General features: G+C 40.5%; 1 protein-coding gene across 1 annotated transcript; it reads left to right on the top strand.

Moving 5' to 3' along the window:
- The first annotated feature begins 512 nt into the window (after nt 1-512).
- kdsr (3-ketodihydrosphingosine reductase) lies at nt 513-14,993 on the top strand. Its single transcript, XM_036597480.1, has 10 exons — nt 513-910; nt 3,353-3,442; nt 4,214-4,270; nt 4,439-4,504; nt 5,981-6,076; nt 8,151-8,342; nt 10,408-10,491; nt 11,893-11,976; nt 14,217-14,318; nt 14,550-14,993. The coding sequence occupies exons 1-10, from the start codon at nt 722-724 to the stop codon at nt 14,667-14,669; spliced, it is 1,080 nt and encodes a 359-aa protein (XP_036453373.1). The 5' UTR covers nt 513-721; the 3' UTR covers nt 14,670-14,993.
- The last annotated feature ends 8,412 nt before the right edge of the window (nt 14,994-23,405 follow it).

The raw sequence follows: 23,405 nt of genomic DNA, 5'->3' as shown, positions 1-23,405 counted from the left end.
TGGAGCCAGCTTAGAACTGGTCGTCTTACACATGCAAGCTTTGGTTAATATATGTGCAGAAAACGTATTTTTCTTGTTTTTACTACACCGTTGCCTTAAAATTTGGGCGTTTTAACTTTTCTACAGCCCATCACTGCGATTGACAGCGATTTTTACGACCGGCACTGGAACTTGTAGTCCGCCCTGTAAGGGCTCTGCGCTGTTGTTCATCGTAAAATGACACCTAAAAAACTACAAATTCTGTGAACAAGCGTTACGGAAGTTTACGGTCTCTTCAAACGCGGCGCTGGACTCTGGAACTTGTAGTCCTCCACCTAAAACACTTCCAACGTATTCAATCACCTTGTGAAACCAAGCAAACCTACAAATCCCATAAAATAGGTAAGACGCGCCCGAAACGCGGCGCTGAACTCTGGACCGTGTAGTCTTTCGATGAGCGTGTTGCAGCGTTCTTCAGCGCTACGTGAGATCTAAAAAAACTACATATCCCATAAACGAGCGCGGAATCGCGTCCAAGTGCCCTAGTAAATGTTGTGTTTTGGTTCATATTGGCCAGTCGTACGCGTTTAAACTCGTTTTGCCTTGCCGTCGTGAGCCTCCCAGGCGTATTAATATTAAATACGAGTTCTTAAGCCGTGCAAACGCGCGTCTGCCTTGGGAAAATCTCCGCTTTATACAGCGTTAGTGAGCTTGTTGGTTGCCTCCAGCCACCGGGAGCCCCATGTCCTCCGACCCGGGCTGGAGCTCCGCGGTCTCGGCCTGGCTCTTCTCCAGCTCCTGGTGGCCGCTCCTGCCCTTCGTCATGCTTTTAGTGGTCGCTGCTTTCGTCGTGGCCTTCGTCCTGCTGCTCTACATGATATCTCCTCTGATCAGCCCCAAACCGCTCAAACTCAACGGGGCCCATGTCGTGGTAAGGCAGCTGAAGCCAGCCAGCAGCTTCATCCTGGAAAAAAAGACTAAAACAAACAAAATACTAAAATATGGAGCCCTGAGGTGACATGGCGACTATTTTTGGCCACGAATTAACTTACTATGTCGAGGCCACGAGTTTCAGTTTAATTTTCTCATAAGTCGTGGCCTCAATATATTCATTTGTGGCGTCTATTATATTAATTTTGGCCATAATGTGGTAATTCGTCGCCTCGTTGTAGTAATTTTAGTCTCTATATATTAATGTGTGGCTTTAATGTAGTAACTGGTGGCCTCAATATATTAATTTGTAGCCGCAGTGTGGTTATTTGTGGCCTCAATATAGTTAATAATGGCCTCAATATAAATTTGTGGCCTCTGTATATTCATTTGTGGCTTCAACGTAGTAACTGGTGGCCTCAATATATTAATTTTTGGCCTCAGTGTAGTAGTTTGTGGCTTTAGTGTAGTAACTAGTGGCCTCAGTATAATAATGTTTGGCATTGATATATTCATTTGTGGCCTCAATATAGTTATTTATGGCCTCAAAATATTAATGTGTGGTCTTAGTATATTAATTTCTGGCCTCTGTATATTAATTTGTGACTTCAGTGTAGTAACTAGTGACCTCAATATATTAATTTGTAGCCACAGTGTGGTTATTTGTGGCCTCTGTGTATTAATTTGTGGCCTCAATATAGTTAATAATGGCCTCAGTATACATTTCTGGCCTCTATATATTAATTTGTGGCTTTAATGTAGTAACTAGTGGCCTCAATGTATTGATTTGTAGCCACAGTGTGGTTATTTGTGGCCTCTGTATATTAATTTGTGGCCTCAGTATAGTTAATAATGGCCTCAATATATTAATTGGTGGCCTCATATTAATTTTTGGCCTTAATATAGTAAACTGTGGTGAAGCCTTATTAAAAAATAGTCACCACGTCACTCAGGGGCTCCATAAATTCTAATGATTTCTGATTTGTATTTGTCTGGGGAAACTCAGTTGTAACACATTAACCTGTTAGTAACCAATAACGGGTGGGTGGATGAAGGGCTGGTCACTAGTTACGTTCATTTAGAAGTACAGAGAAGGCTGAAGTTGGCCTTTTATTCTCCAGCTTCTCGTTCGAATTTTACGTTCCACCTTAAATGATGCAGCGTTTACATGCTGACGCCTCAGTAGTGAGAATGTAACTGCTGCACCTTTTAAGGTGGAACGGAAATTTCGAATAAGAAGCCGGCTTTGTGAAGTGTACAATACTGGAGTGCTGGAGGCTTGTTTGGCCTTCCTCAGACTGATTTTTGGGAGCCTTTAATTTGCCATAAAGCAATATTATAGTATATCAGTATAATTATATAACTATAATAATTAATACTATATAATTATAACTATATATACACTGACTGGCCGCTTCATAAGTCCACCACCTTGTATCTCCACTCAGTGTCCACTTTATCAGCTTCACTGACCATATAGATTCACTCTGTCGTTCTACAGTTACAGACTGTAGTCCATCTGTTTCTCTGATACTTTGTTAGCCCCCTTTTACCCTGTTCTTCAGTGGTCAGGACCCCCATGGACCCTCACAGAGCAGGTACTATTTGAGTGGTGGGTCATTCTCAGCACTGCAGCAACACTGACGTGGTGGTGGTGTGTTAGTGTGTGTTGCGCTGGTACGAGTGGATCAGACACAGCAGTGCTGCTGGAGTTTTTAAACACTGTGTCCACTCACTGTCCACTCTATTAGACACTCCTACCTTGTCAGTCCACCTTGTAGATGTAAAGTCAGAGACGATAGCTCATCTGCTGCTGCACAGTTTGTGTTGGTCATCCTCTAGTCCTTCATCAGTGGTCACAGGACGCTGTTGGCTGGATATTTTTGTTTGGTGGACTATTCTCAGTCCAGCAGTGACACTGAGGTTAAACTCTAGCAGCACTGCTGTGTCTGATCCACTCAGACCAGCGCAACACACACTAACACACCACCACCACGTCAGTGTTGCTGCAGTGCTGAGAATGACCCACCACTCAAATAGTACCTGCTCTGTGAGGGTCCATGGGGGTCCTGACCACTGAAGAACAGGGTAAAAGGGGGCTAACAAAGTATCAGAGAAACAGATGGACTACAGTCTGTAACTGTAGAACTACAAAGGGCTCCTATACGGTCAGCGGAGCTGATAACGTGCACAGGCCACATGTTTTATTTTTTCCCCAATATGTTAAATTCAGTAATTAAACAGTAATCGTGTATTAAAATGTGCAGAAGTTTGTTCTCTGTAGGCGACATGTTCACTTATTTTCACTTAGAAAATCAACAGAACATTACAAAACAAAGTTTAATGTATAGTTCGCTTTTCTTTCTGGAGCCTCAGTGGCTGTTCAGTGTGTAAAAATGTTTTTAATGAAATTATTTTAATTAATTTCTTATTCAATCAACAGGTGACTGGTGGCAGCAGTGGCATTGGGAAGTGCATCGCCATCGAGTGCTATAAACAAGGTGCCTTCATCACTCTAGTGGCGCGTGATGAGGTGAGTCATTAGCCACGTTTACATGCAGCCTAATAATCCGTTAATAATCCGACTAATAGCTCAATCTGAATATTCTAGTCCGATTGAGGCCATTCGGAATAGTTTCTATCTGACTGATCGAGGTGGGTAATCCTGTAAATAATCCGTTAAATAGAAGAATAATATCCGTGTAAATGCCTGTATCTGATTACATTCCCTATCGGAAAGTTTAAGTCCGTTCTGATCATGTTCGTCACGTCATAGTGAGAGTTTATACCGTTCAACATGGTGGAGCAGAAACTGGTCTGCAGAGGAGACGAAGTTTATGCTCTGATCTTTAAAAGACGGCGGTGGGACGGACGTCCAGCTTATGTGTCTCAGAACACGACGTCTTCCTCTCGGCCTTCTTTAATAAGGACATGTGAAGGACGTTTTCCTGAGTCTGACATCATTTTTTAAAAACAAGCGCTGCTCACTGCTGCTCATCTCACTCTGACTGGACTCACGTGATGCTGGTTGTCATGGTAACATCTACACTAAGCGGTTCTCTACGCTTGCGCGTCATTTTGGATCTGATTACTTGTAGTGAACATGTAAACAGAGATTTTCACCAGATTGTTGAGTAGAGTGAGAATAAACACCTCAGTCTTAATCGATGATCAGAATATTTTCAGTCGGATTCCCCCGTTAGTCATCCCCCTTTAGATGCTTTGCAGAGCCAGTAAACATCTTTTTAGTCCCTTGAGCAAAACTTTTATTTAATTTTTATTTATTTTAAAATAATCTCTACAGAGCAAGCTGGTTCAAGCGAAGAAAGAAGTGGAGAAATGCGCCATAAATGATAAACAGGTACGTTCCACAAACACAGGAACCTCCTAACATGCTTAATGAAACAGATTAGCTGCACTTTATCGGCTTAGAGTGATCAGATTGTAACTGCAGATAAAGCGTTCTTACTCGTCTGTACTGTGGCAGTTATTGATTATTGTTTATTGATAGTTGCTTATTATCTCTTAGGTGGTGCTGTGCATTTCCGTCGACGTGTCCAAAGATTACAGCCAAGTGGAGAGTGTAATAAAACAGGTAAGTTAGTGTTTCAGACAGTTCAGTCATAAGAAGAGTGAGTTTAAGAAGGTGGCGATTCACAGAATCTGTTATAGTTAATTAGAATTGATTTTAATAATATTCAGTAAAGCTCAATTTTTGTCAGAAATCAAATTCTCACCTTTAAACATAGAAATCCATGAAGAAAAAGCCTGGCATGTTATTATTGTCAATATTCAGCTACTGACATCACATTTCTGAATTCACTGTATCTTAATATTAATTCTGTCACATTCAGTCAGATCACATTGTGGTAAATTCATTTCACAATGCATTGACAGCACGATACTACTGTTTCTTATCCGATACCGATATAGAAATATTGAATATCGGCCGATACTGATCCAATATTTGTTCTTTAAAACCTACTGAGGTTTAAAATGATCTGTTTTTAATTGAACCACTTCTCTTAAAGCTTTTTTAATAATTGAAAGAAGTTTTATTACTGAACCAGGAGAATAAAAACAGACTAAAACTTCTGTGAGTCGCCCTGTAAAGATCAAAATAACCATATAAAAGTCAGATGTGCCGGGTCGAGTTTTTCACACCACATCATACGTTTTTATGTATTGACGTCATATGGACAGGCTCAGAAAGAAGGTCCAGCTCGATGTTTAGGTCTCAAATGAGCCCAAAATCAACATTATACTGATGAAGATGTGATGACAACTGTAGTTAATTCACTCACATCCTCAGAAGACGTGTCCTTCACCAAGTTTAGACTGAGTCCTGTTTGAATTCTGCTTCAGTAATCAGATTCAACTGCAGTTGCACATTTCCACCAGAGGGGTCTCCAAATCCCCAAAACCTGCATAGTGTTGCTCTAAGCTGATGACGTGAAAGTAATCTGTGGTGTTACTCGGTCACTGTATTGACCGCACAGCTAACATCACATCTCACGGTGTGAACAGGCGCTGTTTCAGGACAGATTTGTCACAGGATTGGATCAACTCTTTTTCCACTGTGGTAATCTGATCAAGCATTGTCTGCTGATTTTGGCCTAACAATGATACCCACATGCAGAGGTGGCAGAAGTACTAGTAATCTAGTAAAAAAGTACTTAAGCAAATGCTGAAGTGTGACTTAGATTTTTTACTTAAGTAGAAGCATAAAGGTACGTCCACATAAATGTACTTAAAATAAAAAAGTATTTCTTTAAAAATCATTTCTGACTCAGTTTTTCTGTTTTAGAAATGTGAGTAAAAAGTACAGGTTTTTCTTTTAAAATGTAGTGAAGAAAAGTAAAAAGTGTTAAGTGACAGAAATACTCAAGTGCAGGTACCTAGAAAAATTACTTAAGTACAGCAACAAAATACTTCGTTACTTACCACCTCTGCCCATATGATACCGATATGCAGCGTCTGGCGTTTCCTAAAGAATTGTAATTGAATGTTTATTGAGGTCAGAGATCTGCACTCCTGTTTGAAGCTGTTGGCTGTCTGTGTGTATCTGCAGGCTCAGGAGAAGCTGGGCCCGGTGGACATGCTGGTGAACTGCGCAGGGATTTCCGTCTCTGGGAAGTTTGAAGAAGTGGACGTGGAGCGCTTCCGGGTGAGTCTGGAATGCCAGTAGCCTGAGGAGATGGTAAATGATACTGATAAGCTGATCATTCTTACGCAGTTCAGTGTCTGTAAACATTCTCTACACAGTTCAGTCGTTGAGATGTAAACAAAGTCATCCAGAGTGGTTTGATGTGGTTCACTGTAGAGAAACTTGGCAACCAGGGGCCGTATTACAGAAACTTCCTCTATTTTTGTCCTAAGATCTGACAGGTCAAGATAAGATTTTTCACAAATTCGTATTACAGAAGCAAATCTGATCTTAATTTAGGAATCTTATCTTACAGCATCTTATCTCCAGTTAGGAAAGCACAGCTGAAACGTAAACACATCATCAAAATAAAGTTAAAAATGTGAGTTAAGCTGCTGTTACTGATGTAAAAAGGTCAGAACAAACTAAAGTGTGATAAACTGTAAGTAGTGAATACTGTGAGAGCGCCCCCTGCTGTTTATCAGAGCGTCGCCGCTCCCTAGTTTCAGTCTCCGTTTCCCAAACGCTTTAGCCGAGCGCGCTAACGTTACTCCTCCTAATAAACAGACACACGTTCAGCTCCGTCTCCTCATTATTCACCACCATCACTGTAATATTTCATCATCAACATTAACACACGAAGGTGATCAGAGGGGCGGTGGAGATCGAGTCTGCAGCGTCTGAGATCTTTAAAACGCAGAGTTAGAAAAGAAAATCATCTCACAGTGAAAGCAGCGTTTTACAGTAGGAATAAATGGAGCTCATTATGCTGGTAGTGAACTATGCTGCTGACACAGCTGCCTAAAAACCATAGAAACGGACCTTAAACAGAAGTGAGGACCCTGTTGGGGTTCATCCTAAAGTTAGGACAGGATTTAGGAGGTTTAGTCTAGTTAGGATGTTTGTGTGATGCTGTTTTCTTATCTGGAGTTCATGATGAGATTATGAAGTTAGGAACTGTTATTCTGTAATAGACACTGAACTAAATTCAGTCTGTACTGAAGTCATCGGTGACTAAAGCTACGTTCACATTACAAGCCTCATTCCTCAAATCCGATTTTTTGCTCAGATCCGATCTGTCTGACACGATGGTTCACACTCGTTTAGGTAAGTGACTCAAATCTGTCATTAATGTGACAAACCGGCGTCCTGAAATGACCCTCATGAGCTCATCCTACTCAGTAACGTCACGTGAATGAATCACATTCATCATCAGTACAAACTAACGAGCAGAACGAGCTTCGCTGAGAAGATCATTAACTCTGATCAGCTCTCAGCTTCATTATTAGAGCGAGACGAAGGAGAAAAAGGTGAGATGAGCTGCTTTTCCACCGTTTACAGGCTTTAACTTCTGTTCGGTGCTGCTGCCATGGTAACGCTGAATGATGGCGCAGCGGGAAAAAAAGCACATGAATTCCGATCTGAGCGTCACATTAAGGTCACATGGCCACGAATCGGATACGTATCCGATCTAGGACCACATATGAAAGTGGCTCAGGTCGGATTTGAAAAGATCAGATTTTTGTCCACACAGCTCTGAAAACATCAGATCTGAGTCACATTAGGACAAAAATCTGATCTGTGCCACTTCAACCTGGTAATGTGAACGTAGCCTAAACAGATAAGATTTCAGAGTTAAGAAGTTTCTGTAATAAGGCTCCTGGTTTTGCTTACAGCAGTGATGATAGGAACCAGGGGTCACCATGACTACAACGCAAATATAGACATTTTATTTACTATCCAGAACCACCAGTGAACCTACACTTCTGAGCTTATATGGAATGTTGATGATGGTGAAAAGTTTTCTTTGGGGTCTGTTTTGATCACAGTGCCCTGCATGTAGCCTTTCACTATGCGTACATTTTAGAAAAACTAATTTTATGCCACAACCTTTTCAAAACTATCATAAAATGTCAGACAGTGTATCCATAACTGTTTCATGTAATAACTTCATGAGAATCAGATTTTTTGCCAAGCTGTTGCTTTTAGCTTGGATGCAGATTATCTTTTTAAAAAGCTTCATCATTAAACACTACAGATGTTTTCCTGTGTTGGTGCAAGACTGACCTGTGTGATGTGTCTGTGTGTCCGTCAGAGTCTGATGGAGGTGAATTATCTGGGCAGTGTGTATCCGACGCGGGCCGTCATCACCACCATGAAGGAGCGGAGGATGGGCAGGGTCGTGTTCGTTTCCTCTCAGGCCGGACAGCTCGGCCTGTTTGGATACACTGCGTACTCCGCCTCCAAATTCGCCCTGAGGGGGCTCGCTGAGGCCCTGCAGATGGAGGTGGGGCTGGGTGTGGTTGTTGTAGTCAGCCAAGGAACGCTTTTCAACCTAAATATGAATAATTATATTTAGCCTTTGATACCTAGAGTTATGCAGTACTGTGCAAAAGTCAGAGACCACCTTTCGTTTATTTAATATCTAGTCAAAACGTTCATTGAGTGCAAGCTATTCATTTTTCAGTGTCAGAAAAACAAGCAGAAAACACAGATTTAACAGAATCATCAACAACTAACTCTGATATCAGCTGTGTGAGTCAGTGAGTCACTCTTTCCCTTTATTCCAGCTTCCATTCTTTTCAGGAGACTCACTTTCAGCTCCTCAAAGAATCTGCAGACACACCTCCAAAGTTCAGTCTTAGAAGCTGGTTGATGATTTTCTGAAGTAATCAAACACATTCAGTGGTGTTGAGGTCTGGACACTGGGGTGGTCAGTCCATCGTTCAGCTTCTTTGTTTGATGTGTCCGTCTCCTTTTCTCAGTGAGGTTCTTCTTGATCAGCTACACATCCTTTCAGACCCACAGCGCTGAGTCGTCTTCTCACAGTGGAAGGATGGACAGAAACACCTGTGGATGTTTTCAGATCTGAAGCAGCTTGATTTTCTCCTCTCTTTCAGAGATGAAAGCTTTAAGTGCTGTTTATCTGATGGGGGCAGTTTTGGTGTCTACCAGGTCTTCCAGGTGGTTGTTAGGAGGCACATTTTCTCTGTAGCTTTTAATCCTGTTTTGAATTCTAGTTTTGGAAACTTCTGTTTTTCTCCACTTGACTTTTTCCTTCCTCATGAAGGTGGATTGTCTTATATCTAATCTCCTCAGAAACATCTGAAAAAAGTCTAAATAGAATTTAATGGCCATTTTGACTGGGAATAAAGTCAAAGGAGGTCTCTGTTTTAATGTTAAAAAAAGAGGAAATGTACAGGGTGACTTTCTTTCTATGAGAAGTCTGAACACACAACAGTAGCTTTAGTGAAACTGTGAATATCTCCTCTTTAACTAACAAACACAGTGGTATGGATTGAAAGTTTAGAATCTGCACTTTCAGCAGACTTTCTTTGCCTTTTTTAACAAGCTAGAGTTAGAAATAATTCATATAAAATACCAGCAGTGTTAGCTGTGACTTTATTTGGGTTAATATAGGCTCAGTTCAGTATGGAGCCCTGCTGGTGACATCTTGTATAAATAAAAATAACATGTGGCCTCGCTGTATTAACAAGTGGGAAAGAGATCCTAATACATGGCCATGGCTTAATAAAATGTGGGAACAAGATAATTAAGGCGTGGCCACAACTTAGTAATGTGTGGGAACGAGATTGTGCCTTATTAACCAGTTGTTCTCCAGGGTATATTTTGGTTTGTCCATCTGAATTTACAGGCCCAAATCATAAGGCAAATTATTCAGTAACAGCATGAAATAAATGTGAAGTGTTGGTGTTTTTTTTTTTTATTTTATTTTTTTGTAAAAGCTCCACTCAAATTAACAGAACGTGTTTTATGATCACACATATTGCTATATTCTTACAATTTACTGCTCTTTGTAATATTTTATAAAAAATAATGTTTACAGAGCAGATCACTGAAGAGACGCCATCTGTTTATAGTTTATAGCCCAGATTTGTGGAAAAATGGGTCGACTTTCAGTAGAAAATAAACTGTGAGTTCAGCTTCTTTTATTATAAGGGTTTAAAATTACATCACCATCTATTTGACTGGAGAGAAGACAGTTTCAGCTCTCATACGACCCCCACCTTTAGAATGAGGCTTATGAAATCTGAAAGTTATGAAGTACAGAATATGACTAAGTGTGTTTTGAAACCACCGGTAGTTCCAAGGAGTTAAATAAAGCTGTGGTCAAGGCTTAATTATCTCATTCCCATGCCTTACTAAGTCGTGGCCACTCATTAGGATCTCGGTCCTACGCCTTACTAAGTCGTGGCCACGCATTATTTTTATGTATACAGGATGTCACTAGCAGGGCTCCGTAGTTCAGAGCTGGAGGTTTTAAAGTAGTTACTGTTTGGCTCTTTATTGTTTGATTACCAGCAGCTGTCCTTCTGTATCTTCTCCTCCAGGTGAAGCCCTATAACATCTATGTCACAGTGTCTTACCCTCCTGACACTGACACGCCATGCCTGACAGAGGAGAACAAGACCAAGGTGAGCTGCTGTTTGCTGTTTTTGTGTCAGGGCTGTGGATTGTTTCTAAAGCAACACAGGAATGGTTTGTAGAGGTGGCACGATACCACTTCTCTGATACTCATACCAATACTTGAGTATCAGCCGATACCGATACCTTCTTTGGCTGATACTCATGGTTTCAGTAACTTACTGAAAACTAACCTGTACAATAGTTTATATAGTATTTATGTATCATGATGTTATAATATGACTTTAGCTTCATTCACGCAGCAGGTAAAAGTGGCCCGAATCTGATTTTCTCACCAAATCTAATTTTTTTGTTTGTCTGTTCAGATTATCTTTTAAATGTGATCTGTATGCGACATCAGTCTGAACAGATCAGCTCCTAAACTGACCCACGTGCACAGAAGAACAGAGCGTCACGCTGCTTCACGGCTCATCCAGAGGTAAACAATCACGACTGCCAACGAGCGCCAGTCGCTCCCGGAGGATCAGCTTCATCTTCACCAGCGTCACAGGAGCCACCATGAAGCTTCACTGACTGACAGCTGGGCTCATCACCCAGAATGTGTTAGAGCCGTGAAAAGGGCGCGGTCACTTCTTTGGTTTGCGTCCTCGGATTCTTTAAACTCTGCTTTCAGACTTTTAACTGTTCTTTGACGCTGCAGCCTCGTTCTCCTGCGGCCGCGTTCGGACATTTCTTTCGAAAAATCGAAGTGTCTTCTAATGTTTTGATTCAGAAACATCAGCCTAAATTATGATGAATGTCGAGCTGGATTGCCGTAAAAGTTGCATGAATTCCGATCCGGCTGTTCAGACTGAGTCGCACTGCTACATATCGGATACGTATCAGATTTCAGTACCACATATGAAAGTCAGATTCAGCGTCTTTATCTGTTCACACAGACACACATCTGCGTCACATATGAAGAAAAAGATCAGATTTGGGCCACTTTTACCTGCTGTGTGAACGTAGCCTTTTTTTTTCTTTACGTTTACTGCAACAAGCAATTCTGTCTAATTTCAGGCTAAATTTGTGACGGAACTGGATTGAATTCTTGCTTTTTCCTTTGATTTCCAATCCTACATATTATTCTGACGTACATTAGCCTTGTAGCTCCACTGCAGAACTGAAGAAGCAGATTTCAGACGCCAAACATGTCTTGACTGACTACATTTGAGATAAAGGGAAAAGTGTTAATTAGATTTTTTCTTTAACGTCCAGTCGTTTGCCTTCTTGTCTTCTGCTACATACGGTGTCTTCACAGTAACTTTACAAGAACTTTGGCGAATTTCCAAACGTTTCATAGTTTTCCAGACACGGTTCAGGTGTAGTTCTGGGCTGAAATCTCCTCTTAATGAACTGTTTTAATGATTCATCTTTATAGAGAGGTGGATTTTAACTGATCTCTGTCTCAGCCTTTAGAGACCAAGCTGATCTCGGAGACGTCTGGAGTGTGTCAGCCTGAGCAGGTGGCCAAAGTCATCGTTAAAGACGCGGTGGTAAGCTTTCAGACTGCGTAATGTATTACTACTCCTCTGCTTAGATTTGAGGGATTTTCGATCTTGACCTGAAACCTTTGCGAGTGGTAAGAATATAAATAATGAAACTTTTAATACGGCAATTAAATAGACCCCATGTGTCAAACGCAAGGCCCACAGCACAATCCTATCCAGCCCGTGAAATTATTTTAATGTTCTAATAGTATGAGGCTGTTTCACAGTGAGCCGCACTACAATCCTCAGCATGCATTGCAGAGTACTATGCACTCTGACCCACATCCCTCCTGTCAGTGACAGCAGTTACACCACAGAAAGAAGAGATGGTAGGTGTCTAGTTCAAGCAGATAGGCAGGTTTAAAAAACCTACCTCCTGGAGAAAATTAAAGAGGTTTAAGGCCCAATCCCATTTCTTATGTTTACCCCTGCCCATTGGAACTGAGTTACAGGGTAGTGGTTGAGATCTTCCCTCTGAAATGGGACCCTCAAATAAAAAGAGCATCACTTCATTAACAGCTACCAGCGCTGCTCTGTAGGCGACCCTGCCAGTCTGCAGTGACAGCAGAGGAGGGTAAAGTTCAGCTCCTCACTGCTGGGCTTTAGTTACATTTAGGGCATCATATGCCTTCAGAGAGGGGGGCAATTATTTATTATCACCCACCCCTGATTCTTCAGTGATATGAAGCTGAAGTCAGATATTCACCAGCTTCTTATTCTAATTTTCCTGTTCCACCTTAAATGGTGCAGCAGTTACATTGTGGTGCTTCAGGTGTCAGAACTGCTGGACTATTTAAGGTGGAACGGGAAAGTTAGTTACCTAGCTACCGAGACATTAGCATACTATTAGAAGAAAAGGGCCATAATACACTGAAACAACATTAAACTAAGATAATATGATGGTTATTGTAATTTTGTGAAAATTCTTGGTCTCTTGTTCTCCATCTTGCCGATTTTTCTTTTTTCCTCATATCTCTCTGTTTGGAGTCTCTGAAAAGCCTCCGTTTGGAGGGCCATGTAGTCCTAACACTTCACCCCACCCCAACGAGAATCAGGACACCCTACCCCTAGACATGAACGCGCAAAACAGAGGGGTAGGGCTAAGCGGTAGGGGCCAGGAGTGAAATGGGATCGGGCCTAACGTTTATCTGTAGGTAATATAGGCTGTTGTTTTTTTCAATATATGAACAATTATTTTTCACTAGTTCAAGTATTCATGTAATTTTACTAGCCTATATTTTTCTGTTGCAGTTTTGGCATATTTTGAATAAACTCTGTCCAGTTCAGGTCATAGCAGATTGTTCATTAAACGTTCTCTGGTCCACAGATTTGTTGAGACCCTTTCAGTGGTTGAGTTTGACGCCTCTGGTATAGATGGGTGTCACAGTTGACTATAAATAGATAGTACGGTATATTACTTCAGTTCCTTAGATGGATGGTTCTGTTCCCCACTCCTATAACATAGGATGTTTGTATTATTGTGTAATTACTGAATAATAAGCCTTAGGATTAACCATATGGCAGCATATCAGTAGCAAAATTAACATGAAAATGAAATATGCAAAATAACAACGTATTGAGCGCGCTGTTGGCCCCGCCCTGATGAGACGACGGACGGGTGAAGGTCTAAGAAAATGAACAACATATGGTCGAGCGCCGTAGGCGAGTGCATTAGAATTACCATCTTTCTAGCTTGGTGATCTCTTTGATAATGCGATTTCAAATGTGTGCAAGATGAATCAGGTATAAGGTGAATTACATTTTAATTATTTTGACACCATTATTGCATAGTTAATTTATATTAGCATATTTGTATTACGCATAATCATGCAGTTCTGAAATACGTTTTAGTTTAAAGCTACTCAAGCTACTAAAGCGTATAAATCTCTGTAAATCAAATGGCAGTGCTGATGTACCAAATGGCCAATTAAAATGGCAGAAATGGACTTTGAGCCCAAAATTGAACGAGAGGGAAATTTAAATTTGATAATAACATAAGAAATAACATTTTCATTGTACTGCTGCTGTGCTTCTATAGGAATGTAAGAACGGAATAAATTTTTGTTCCTGAAAAATCCAAAAGTACATTTTGTGACACATTAATACTATTTCAGCATACGCAGTGTGTTATTATTAAATCAAATAGCAATAGTTATTAAAATGACGAGTAATCTCACACGTTTTGAGTAGTACTGTGTTGTGGGTCAGGTGTGATTTGTTCTAATCACCTCTTTATCCTTTTACAGCAGGGGAACTTTAACAGCTCTGTGGGTCCTGACGGCTACATGCTCTCAGCTCTGACCTGTGGGATGTCCCCCGTCACCTCCATCACTGAAGGACTGCAGCAGGTACCTTTACTGATCCCTCTCATGCAAAATTACATCACAGTACACTTTTCTAAGTAAATTGTGGAATCTGGACTGCGTATATTATAAAAAAGACACATTTAGACCAATTTTCAGGCAACCTAGCACCAGCAGCGCTTATACTACTAGACTAAAATAATTTAAATACTAAAGTTTTAACTTTAACACACAAAAACATGAATCTAAGTTGAATAATAACTTCTCTGTGTTTAGATCGTGACCATGGGCCTCTTCCGCACCATCGCTCTCTTCTACCTGGGCAGTTTCGACAGCATCGTCCGCCGCTGCATGATCCAGAGGGAGCAGTCCAAAGCGGCTGATAAACGAGAGTAAAACCAGAGAGCCCCCCCTACCCCCCCCAAAACACACACAAACACAGCACTGAAATGAGTGGCCATTGGAGCAGCACGTAAAAAAAAATGTTTATGTTCTCAATACACACTGTGGTCAAGGCCACTGTTTTTCTTATTCCAGCTGTCCTTCTCTGTCTTGTGAAGCACTTAAGTGCAGTGACAACTGAGGGTTTTATTTAACCTCAGAAATTTGGAATCATTTTAATGTCGAAACTTTTGCGTTTGTGTTTTCGTGGCACAAACAAGGAGAATTATCCATGAGGTTAGTGAGTTTACTTTGGAATTCCTGCCTTTTTTGCCCATTTAAAAAAAACTGATCCTGTGCTCAACTGCAAGTAAGAACTGAGCACAAGTTTTAGATTCTAGATTTTAAGCTGTTAAACTTCTTCTTTGAAATGTAAAGTCATTGAGTGGATTGTAGTGGTTCATTGTGGGCAAACTTGTTAACTCGCCGGCTTCTTTACAGTGGTGGTGATAGGAACCAGGGGTCGCCATGACTACAACACAAATATAGACATTTTATTTACTATCCAGAACCACCAGTGAACCTACACGAGTCTTCTGAGTTTATATGGAATGTTGATGATGGTGAAATAGTGGAAAATCTGAAATAAGGTTTTCACCCTGCATGTACCCCTCCACCATGAATGGGGTTAGAAAAAGGCCAGTGTGTTCATAACCGCTTCATGTAATATCTTTGTGTAAGGGGGCTTTTAGAGGTGAACGTCTGGGGCCGGATTCACAAAAGTGTCTTATTCTCCAGGGTATATTTTGTTTTTTTCCATCTGAATTTACAGGCCCAAATCGTAAGACAAATTATTCAGTAACTGCATGAAATAAATGTACATTTTTTTTTTTTTGTAATAGCTCCACTCAAATTAACAGAACGTGTTTTATGATCACACATATCGCTATATGCTTACAATTTACTGCTGAAAGCCAAAAATCTTAGACGCTCTTTGTATTATTTTATAAAAATAATTTTTACAGTGCAGATCACTGAAGAGACGCCGTCTGTTTATAGTTTATAGCCCAGATTTGAGGAAAAATGGGTCGACTTTCAGTAGACAAAACAAAAGTTGTGAGTTCAGCTTCTTTTATTATAAGGGTTTAAAATTACATCACCCATCTATTTGACTGGAAAGAAGACAGTTACAGCCTCATACGACCCCCACCTTTAGAATGCAGCTTATGAAATATGAAAGTAAAGAAGTAAAGAATATGACGAAGTGCGTCATCCTTAAGAAAAAGGTTGCTATTCTTCAAATAACTAAGAACTTTTTTTTTTTTTTCCTCCTAAATCTTTTCTTAAGAAAAACTCTAAGAAATGTTGGTATTCTTTATGTTCTTAAATAAGATCTTAACCTTACGACAGCCTCACACTTGTCTTAGGCTGTGAGAGATGACGAGGTGAGCATCTAAATTTATTAATATATATTTTAAATTAACTCAGCGCTGCCTCTGCTGCTCCTCATCCTCGCCTCTCGCTTTCCGCCGTCACCCCATGATTATCGTATTTTCCAAGGAGGATGTTTTTCCTGTTTATTCCACCGTCACCTCTAGTTCTTGCTTGCTAAAATTTTTAAACACTTGGTTTTGATGTTTTTCCTCCATTTTGCTCCTCTGGGCTGATTAAATAATGCAAATAACAGTTAATACAAACTAAAAAATGTACCTCGCTGCGTTATGGTCGGCTGTAAAATGCTCCACAGCCGCAGATTTTCTAAAAGAGCTGATTATCTTAAGAGAATATTTGAGAACTTATTAAGTATTTTTCGAGGATTGCATTTAAGAACATTCTCACGAACTTCTTAGTGTTTGTATTAAGAACCTTCACAAGCTTTCGTGAATCCAGCCCCTGGTTCCTCTCACCACCACTGTGAACAAGTCTGAGTTTCTCTAGAACAGAGCGTTTCACACCAAAACGCTCTGAACGACTTTCTTAACCACTTAATTAGGCAGAAATGTTGAAAAATGGGTGGAGTTCCCCTTTAAAACTTGACACACTGTCACTATAAATTTCCGCTTTTCTAGTCTTGAGTCACTGTTTAGTCTAGGCTTGATCTGAATCTGGGGGAAAAGGCCCTAAATCATTTTATTTTGGTAAACCCACGTTTGTGGAGCTCTCTGAAAGAGACCATGTGCCATACGAGATCAACGTCCTTATCAATCACTTTCACCAAGTCTGTCCTGCTTTTTCTCGAGCTTCGGTCCTGGTCAGGTCAGTTACCTTTGCTGGCAGAGGTAAATGTTTGACATTCCTCTATGTGTTGTCCTGCTTTTAGTTTTCCAGTAGTGTTGTAAAAGCACTGACGCTCAGTGTGAGACTTGTTTGACTTGCAGACTTTTTCTGTATTCTAGGATAAAAAAAACGGCCTGGGTCTGCCATTTTTGCCTTATCCTCGATTCTCTGTATGGGGGGTCCTGTTGGAGATGTTTACTGTACGTGTGAGTGCGTGTCCGTGCGTGCATGTGTGGTTTGGGTGACCTCAGGGGCTACTAAAGGTCCACTGAACTGCATGACGGCGATGACTCGCTGGTTCGAGTTGCTCTGCCGCTTCGCCAGCAGAGGGCGCTGGAGGAACAGAAAGTCTTTAGCCACGAGCAGATTCATTCCAAACTGTCCAGTGTGTGAGTAAATTCATTCTGTGCACATTTTAACGTCTGTGCTAGTAGTTCTGTGGAGAAAAACTCAAATGTGTACAGTTTTCCCTCCTTACCTCAAATTAGGGGTGGCAAAAAAATTACATCATGATAATTTGAGACATTTTCACACTACACTGTAAAAAATGACCTAAAAAAATACTTCACAACAAGTAAATTTTTATTCAACCTAAATAAATACTTTGATTATTCCAATCAAAGTAGTTTTTGAGTTCAAGTTTCTTGTTATAGTTTTTTTTTCTAGGTACATTTTTTACAGTGTATGCATCACAATATTTAGGTTTTCTGAGATTTAACAAGTTGGAACAGACAATATAGAACACAGGCCATGTATAAAACAACTATAATTAAAAATAATAAACCTACAGTGATTTTTCTTCAATGTTTTACAAACTTCGCTGCACTGAATCCACTTAAACAGGCCTAAATATGTTCACTTTGGAATTAAACATGTCAGTTCAAGTACTGAAGAAATCCATGACAAGCTTGGAAAAGCATATTGTGCCATAGTTTATCACAATAACGATAAAATATCATCATATTGCCCAGCCCTACCCAATATAGTTGATCAGCCAAGACTGGTTTGTTGTTTAAAGCTTGCTGCTTTAGTTTTGCTGGCACTATGTAGCTAAGAAGCCCTAGAGTCCTAACAGGAAGGTCTGTTCACTCATTGGTCATCTTTGCGACGCCGCAGGGCAGTTATTTCCAGCCATACAAGACCAGACTCCTCTTTCTTTGAATGGGGAGAGACCAAAAATACTCAAAACTAAAGGTCAAATTAGCGTTTAAAAGACATAAAACATTGGAAATGACAGATACAATCTAACCAAAACCTTATCAGTTTGTAGCGTTTGGCTTAATAAACACACAAAACCCTGATTTTTCTGGGTTCTTCTGGCTGCTGCGCAGATCTCACCGACGAGGGGGCGTTCGCAGCATAACCAGCAAGCTGATTGGCTCTTTTTCTTGAAGGGTGGGACTTTCTCCATAAACATACGCCATGTTGAGCATTATGAGCTTTCCTATTATAACCAGTGACCGTCTCTTCATATGGAACATCTCTGCTCTACTCAATCTGTTAGCATCTTGCTAACTGCACGCCTAAATCATCACAAACTTCGCTTGTTCATGTGGTTTCTGACATTGTGTGACACACCATTATCTATAAACATGGACAAACGAACATCAGCATAGCTACCCATACAGAAATCTGATATATGGGTTTCAAATATGATACATGATCATATATGGACTTCCATTATATACAGCTTATTATAGTCACATGTAGACATATATGTGACATATAAGCCAACTTTGAAATTGGCCATTTTCAAATATGGGACATACATTTCAGCCATATATCAACATATACAAACATATATATGTAGCACACATTCAACAATTTATGACAGAAAATATTGAAGGTATATATTCCTTTTATAGCGCTGATATCGGAACAAAACCTTGTATCTCCATCTTTGTTGTTTTTCAGTTTTTGACATAATTTGAAAATACTCAGTTGTCTATAAATTTCATGATGAATGGACCAACAAAAATGACTATAAATTACCTGGGTAAACGTCCGGTTCCATGTTTTGTAATATAAGGTTTTTAGGCATCTTATTTGTTTGTTCCACATTTGTCCGAATGTAGTGAACAGCTGCATAACCAAACTCTACATACATGTACATTATAACCTGAAATTAATGAGAATATTGTTCCCGTGACACATTAAAATAAGTTAGTGTTTAAACTCAGATAACGTAAGTAATTGTAATAAAACTGTATAATTAATCTGTGCTGTTATGCATTCAGCCACCTTTCAGACATGCATGTACACAAATCAGGCATAACATTATGACCACCTCTTTGTTTCTACACTCCTTGTCCATTTTATCAGCTTCACTTACTGCTGCAGTTTTTAAACACTGTGTCCACTCACTGTCCACTCTGTTAGACACTCCTACCTTGTCAGTCCATAGTTCATCTGCTGTGCACAGTTTGTGTTGGTCATCCTCTAGTCCTTCATCAGTGGTCACAGGACGCTGCCCACAGGACGCTGTTGGCTGGTGGACTATTCTCAGTCCAGCAGTGACACTGAGGTGTTTAAAAACTCCAGCAGCACTGCTGTGTCTGATCCACTCAGACCAGCACAACACACACTAACACACCACCACCACGTCAGTGTTACTGCAGTGCTGAGAATGATCCACCACCCAAATAGTACCTGCTCTGTGAGGGTCCATGAGGGTCCTGACCACTGAAGAACAGGGTAAAAGGGGGCTAACAAAGTATCAGAGAAACAGATGGACTACAGTCTGTAACTGTAGAACTACAAAGTGCACCTATATAGTAAGTGGAGCTGATAAAATGGACAATGAACGTAGAAACAAGGAGGTGGTCAGAATGTTATGCCTGACCGGTGTATGTACATGTATTTTGAAATATATGCCTGACCCTTTATGATGCGTCCATATATCAGATTTCTGTTTAGGGTAAAAACAGGTAAAAAACAGTAGCAGCTGTTGCTTGTTGGCTACGTTAGCTTAGTAGCCCCAGTTCATAACTAAAGAAGCAAACTTCATTCACCCATAAGGCAGGACACTGCATAACTTTGTCTTTTCACTGAACTTTTCTAGCTGTTGTAAAACCAGAAAGCAAATTTATTGACGATAAAACAGCAGCAGAGCTTCCGTGTCCCGAGCGAAGCTCTGCACTGAAGTTGCCTTTGCTCTGCTCTGTTATAAACTGGAGTCAGTGGTGTCAACTTCTTATGTGCTGTATTCTTAGGACAGGATAGATCCCCCATTCTGAAACCTCTCGAAACGCAGCAGAGAAAAGAAAAACGACGTGTAGATAATCTGAACTCGCTCGTCTTCCTTTGCCATCATCAGCTGTGGGCAGAATGAAGGTGTCCATCAAATCAACGTAACACGTCACTATTTGAGATTCTTTTCGCCGTGTTATGCTGCTGTTTTCCCCTGGAAGGTAGTCGGCCGAAGCGGTTAGACGGTAGTCGGGGAGGCCTGTTTAAGCCTTAAGAGACCAGTTAAAGCAATAGTTCAGTGAAAAAAGTCTAATTTTTCCAGTTTTCCCTCCTTACTCCAAATGTGGTTGGACATGTTTGGTGTCTGAAGTCCATATTTATAGATAACAGTGTGTCATACATTGTATGAAACAACATTAGTTCATTTCAGATAACTTAGTGTCACTTTGTCACTCTGGCTGAGGGATGTAAAGCTGCGCTGCACAATATGATATGGCGTATCAAATGACATTAAATGCTAGTTTTAGGTCGGAATGCCCCTTTAAAGGTGCAGTGTGTGAGATTTAGTGGCATCTAGTGGTGAGGTTGAAGATTGCAACCAACTGAATCACCCTCCCTCACCCCTCCCTTTCCAAGCGTGTAGTAGAACCTACGGTGGCCGTCGCCTCTCCCGATTTCATTTTGCTTCTTTGGTGACGAGGATTCACCCTCCCTCACTTTTTCTTGAGCTAAATAATAAGTCTGATCCTCCATTCGTCAAAATTTGGGTTCTCAGACTTCTCACAGCACAAAATGGTCAGCAGCACCGGCAGCAACCACTGATTCTTCTTCTTTCCACGTCTTCCAACTGGAGCTACAGCGCCACCAAATTCGTAAAACACGTGAAAGGCGCCCTCTAGAGTCAGTGTTTGGTTTGTCCTTTCTGGGCTACTGTAGAAACAAGGCGGCGCAACATGGCGGCCTCTGTTGGAAGAGGAGCCGCTCCCTATGTAGATATGAAGAGCTCATTCTAATCTAACGAAAACGCAACAATTCAGTCACAGGTGATTATAAAAACATGGTTTTGTAAACTATATTTCATTTCTTCTGATAGAGCCTCCTGAATCTCACACACTGCACCTTTAACAACTCGATTAGTTTCTGGCATGTGTTTCATTAGCAGCATGCTAACTGGCATACATAAGCTTCTATTACTTGTTAGCTACTTTAGCCTTAAAATTAATGAAGCAAACTTCACACACCAACCATGATCTGGTAAACATCATATGGTGTAAGGGGAGAACTGTGGACATTTGATTTATTTCTGTTAAACTATTCCTTTAACGTAGACCATTGTAGACCTTCAGGAAGAGAGAAGCCCACAGCAAACTGGCCGTTCACGTTTTTGTCACTTAATAAATGGAGAAGATGTTCTTTATTTTGGGTTTGCTTCACTTTAGATTTGTATTGATTAATCATTAGGCCTTACGTGGACCCAAAGCATGAAGGTGAGAATGCATGAGTCGCCATGACGACGTTCTCATTGGACATTTGGCTCGAGGCTCGCAGTCCGGCTCGCAGTCCGGCGCGGAACGCCTTGGTTCAGGTGCCGGTTTGTGTAAGACTTAAGATTTAACAGCACTCAGCTCATTCCAGCACAGCCTAATCAGTTCGATACGTAGCTAACAGACAAGCAATGATCTTTCTTTTCGATCTTTTTAAGCTATGCAAACCAAGCATGTGCTCATCGTACGTTCAGGGGAACAATCTTCCTCGTGCTCATGCTGTAGTTCATCCTTCTGTTGTGGTTTTTGATGTTTAGATATATTTAAGCGAAATTTGATCTAGTTTAAAAGTCATTTTAAAAGGTAAAGATTAGACCAGCCTTGGACACATTCCGCTTCCGTTTCCCTCTGAAGGTTTATTTCTTTCTTTGTTCTTCATTTTTGGTTGCCAAACTTGTAAAACTTTCACCTTGTGTGCCATCGAAGGAAAAAAAAAGGAGGACGTTGTTGCTTTGTCTTATTTTCTTACATGATTACAATAAAAAATCTTTGGAAAGTTACTGCCTTGAAGTGTTTCGGTGATTTGTTTACTTTTGAGTTATTATTTGAAATGAAGCTTATAGAAATGTGTGATACATTGGAAAAATTAGTCACAATTTCTAGAAAACATGAAACTGATTTGCTCACTGATCAATCAGCTCTACCGTTTATGAACTGATGTGCTATAAATGACCTTTGGGCAACTTTGGCCAAGCTTTTAGGGCTTTAAATAATTGACCTTAAGGCCTTTGCCCACCAAAATGACTTAAATGACTGACCTTTACCCAACAAAAGCACTAAAAATGACCAACTTTAAAGCCTTTGCACACCAAAAGTGCTTTAAATGACCAACGTTTGCACACCGAAAGCACTTAAAATTATTGACCGTAATGTTTTTGCACACCGAAAGCGCTTTAAATGACCGACCTTAAGGCCTGTGCACACCAAAAGTGCTTTACTTGACCGACCTTAAGGCCTTTGCACACCAAAAGTGCTTTAAATGACTGAACTTAAGGCCTTTGCACACTAAAAGTACTTTAATTGACCGACATTAAGGCCTTTGCACAACAAAAGCACTTTAAATGACTGATCTTAAGGCCTTTGCACACCAAAAGCACTTAAAATGACTAGCCTTAAGGCCTTTGCACACCAAAAGCACTTAAAATGTCCAACCTTAAGGCCTTTGCACACCAAAAGCACTTTATATGACTGACCTTTACAAACAAACGGCTTTAAATGCCCAATTTTTAGGCCTTGACACACCAAAAGCACTTAAAATGACCACATGGCTGAATCCCAAATGATGATTTGTTAGGCATATTTAGGGCCATTGCACTGTCATCAGCTTAGCTGTGGTTTAGAGTTTAACACGAGTTTAAACCTAAATAAGTCACGTGGGTTCTTAAACGCCCTTGCTGTGACCATGAAAGCTACTGTTTAAACCTAATTGCTGTGTCATTTAAAAAACACACATCTGCCACTAGATGGTGCTGTATCTCAGCATTAACTGAGGCCTAAACCTGTTAAAGACAAGCTTTTAGGTTGAAGGTCAGATTATTTTAAATGAAGCACATATATACACACTCACTGTCCACTTTATCAGCTCCACTGACCGTATAGTTTCACTCTGTAGTTCTACAGTTACAGACTGTAGTCCATCTGTTTCTCTACATACTTTCCCTTTTCTTCAGTGGTCAGGACCCCCATGGACCCTCACAGAGCAGGTACTATTTGGGTGGTGGATCATTCTCAGCACTGCGGT

The sequence above is a fragment of the Colossoma macropomum genome, unplaced genomic scaffold, assembly GCF_904425465.1.
Source record: "Colossoma macropomum unplaced genomic scaffold, Colossoma_macropomum, whole genome shotgun sequence".
NCBI lineage: Eukaryota > Metazoa > Chordata > Actinopteri > Characiformes > Serrasalmidae > Colossoma > Colossoma macropomum.
The sequence above is the reverse complement of the archived record's forward strand: the minus strand, read 5'-3'. Positions and strand labels throughout refer to the sequence as shown.

Excerpts from the sequence above, each read along its gene's own strand:
- kdsr (XM_036597480.1), top strand. The coding sequence starts at position 722 with ATGTCCTCCGACCCGGGCTGGAGCTCCGCGGTCTCGGCCTGGCTCTTC. Across the intron at positions 4,505-5,980 it reads TGGAGAGTGTAATAAAACAG|GCTCAGGAGAAGCTGGGCCC; the intron begins GTAAGTTAGTGT and ends GTGTATCTGCAG. Across the intron at positions 11,977-14,216 it reads TCATCGTTAAAGACGCGGTG|CAGGGGAACTTTAACAGCTC; the intron begins GTAAGCTTTCAG and ends ATCCTTTTACAG.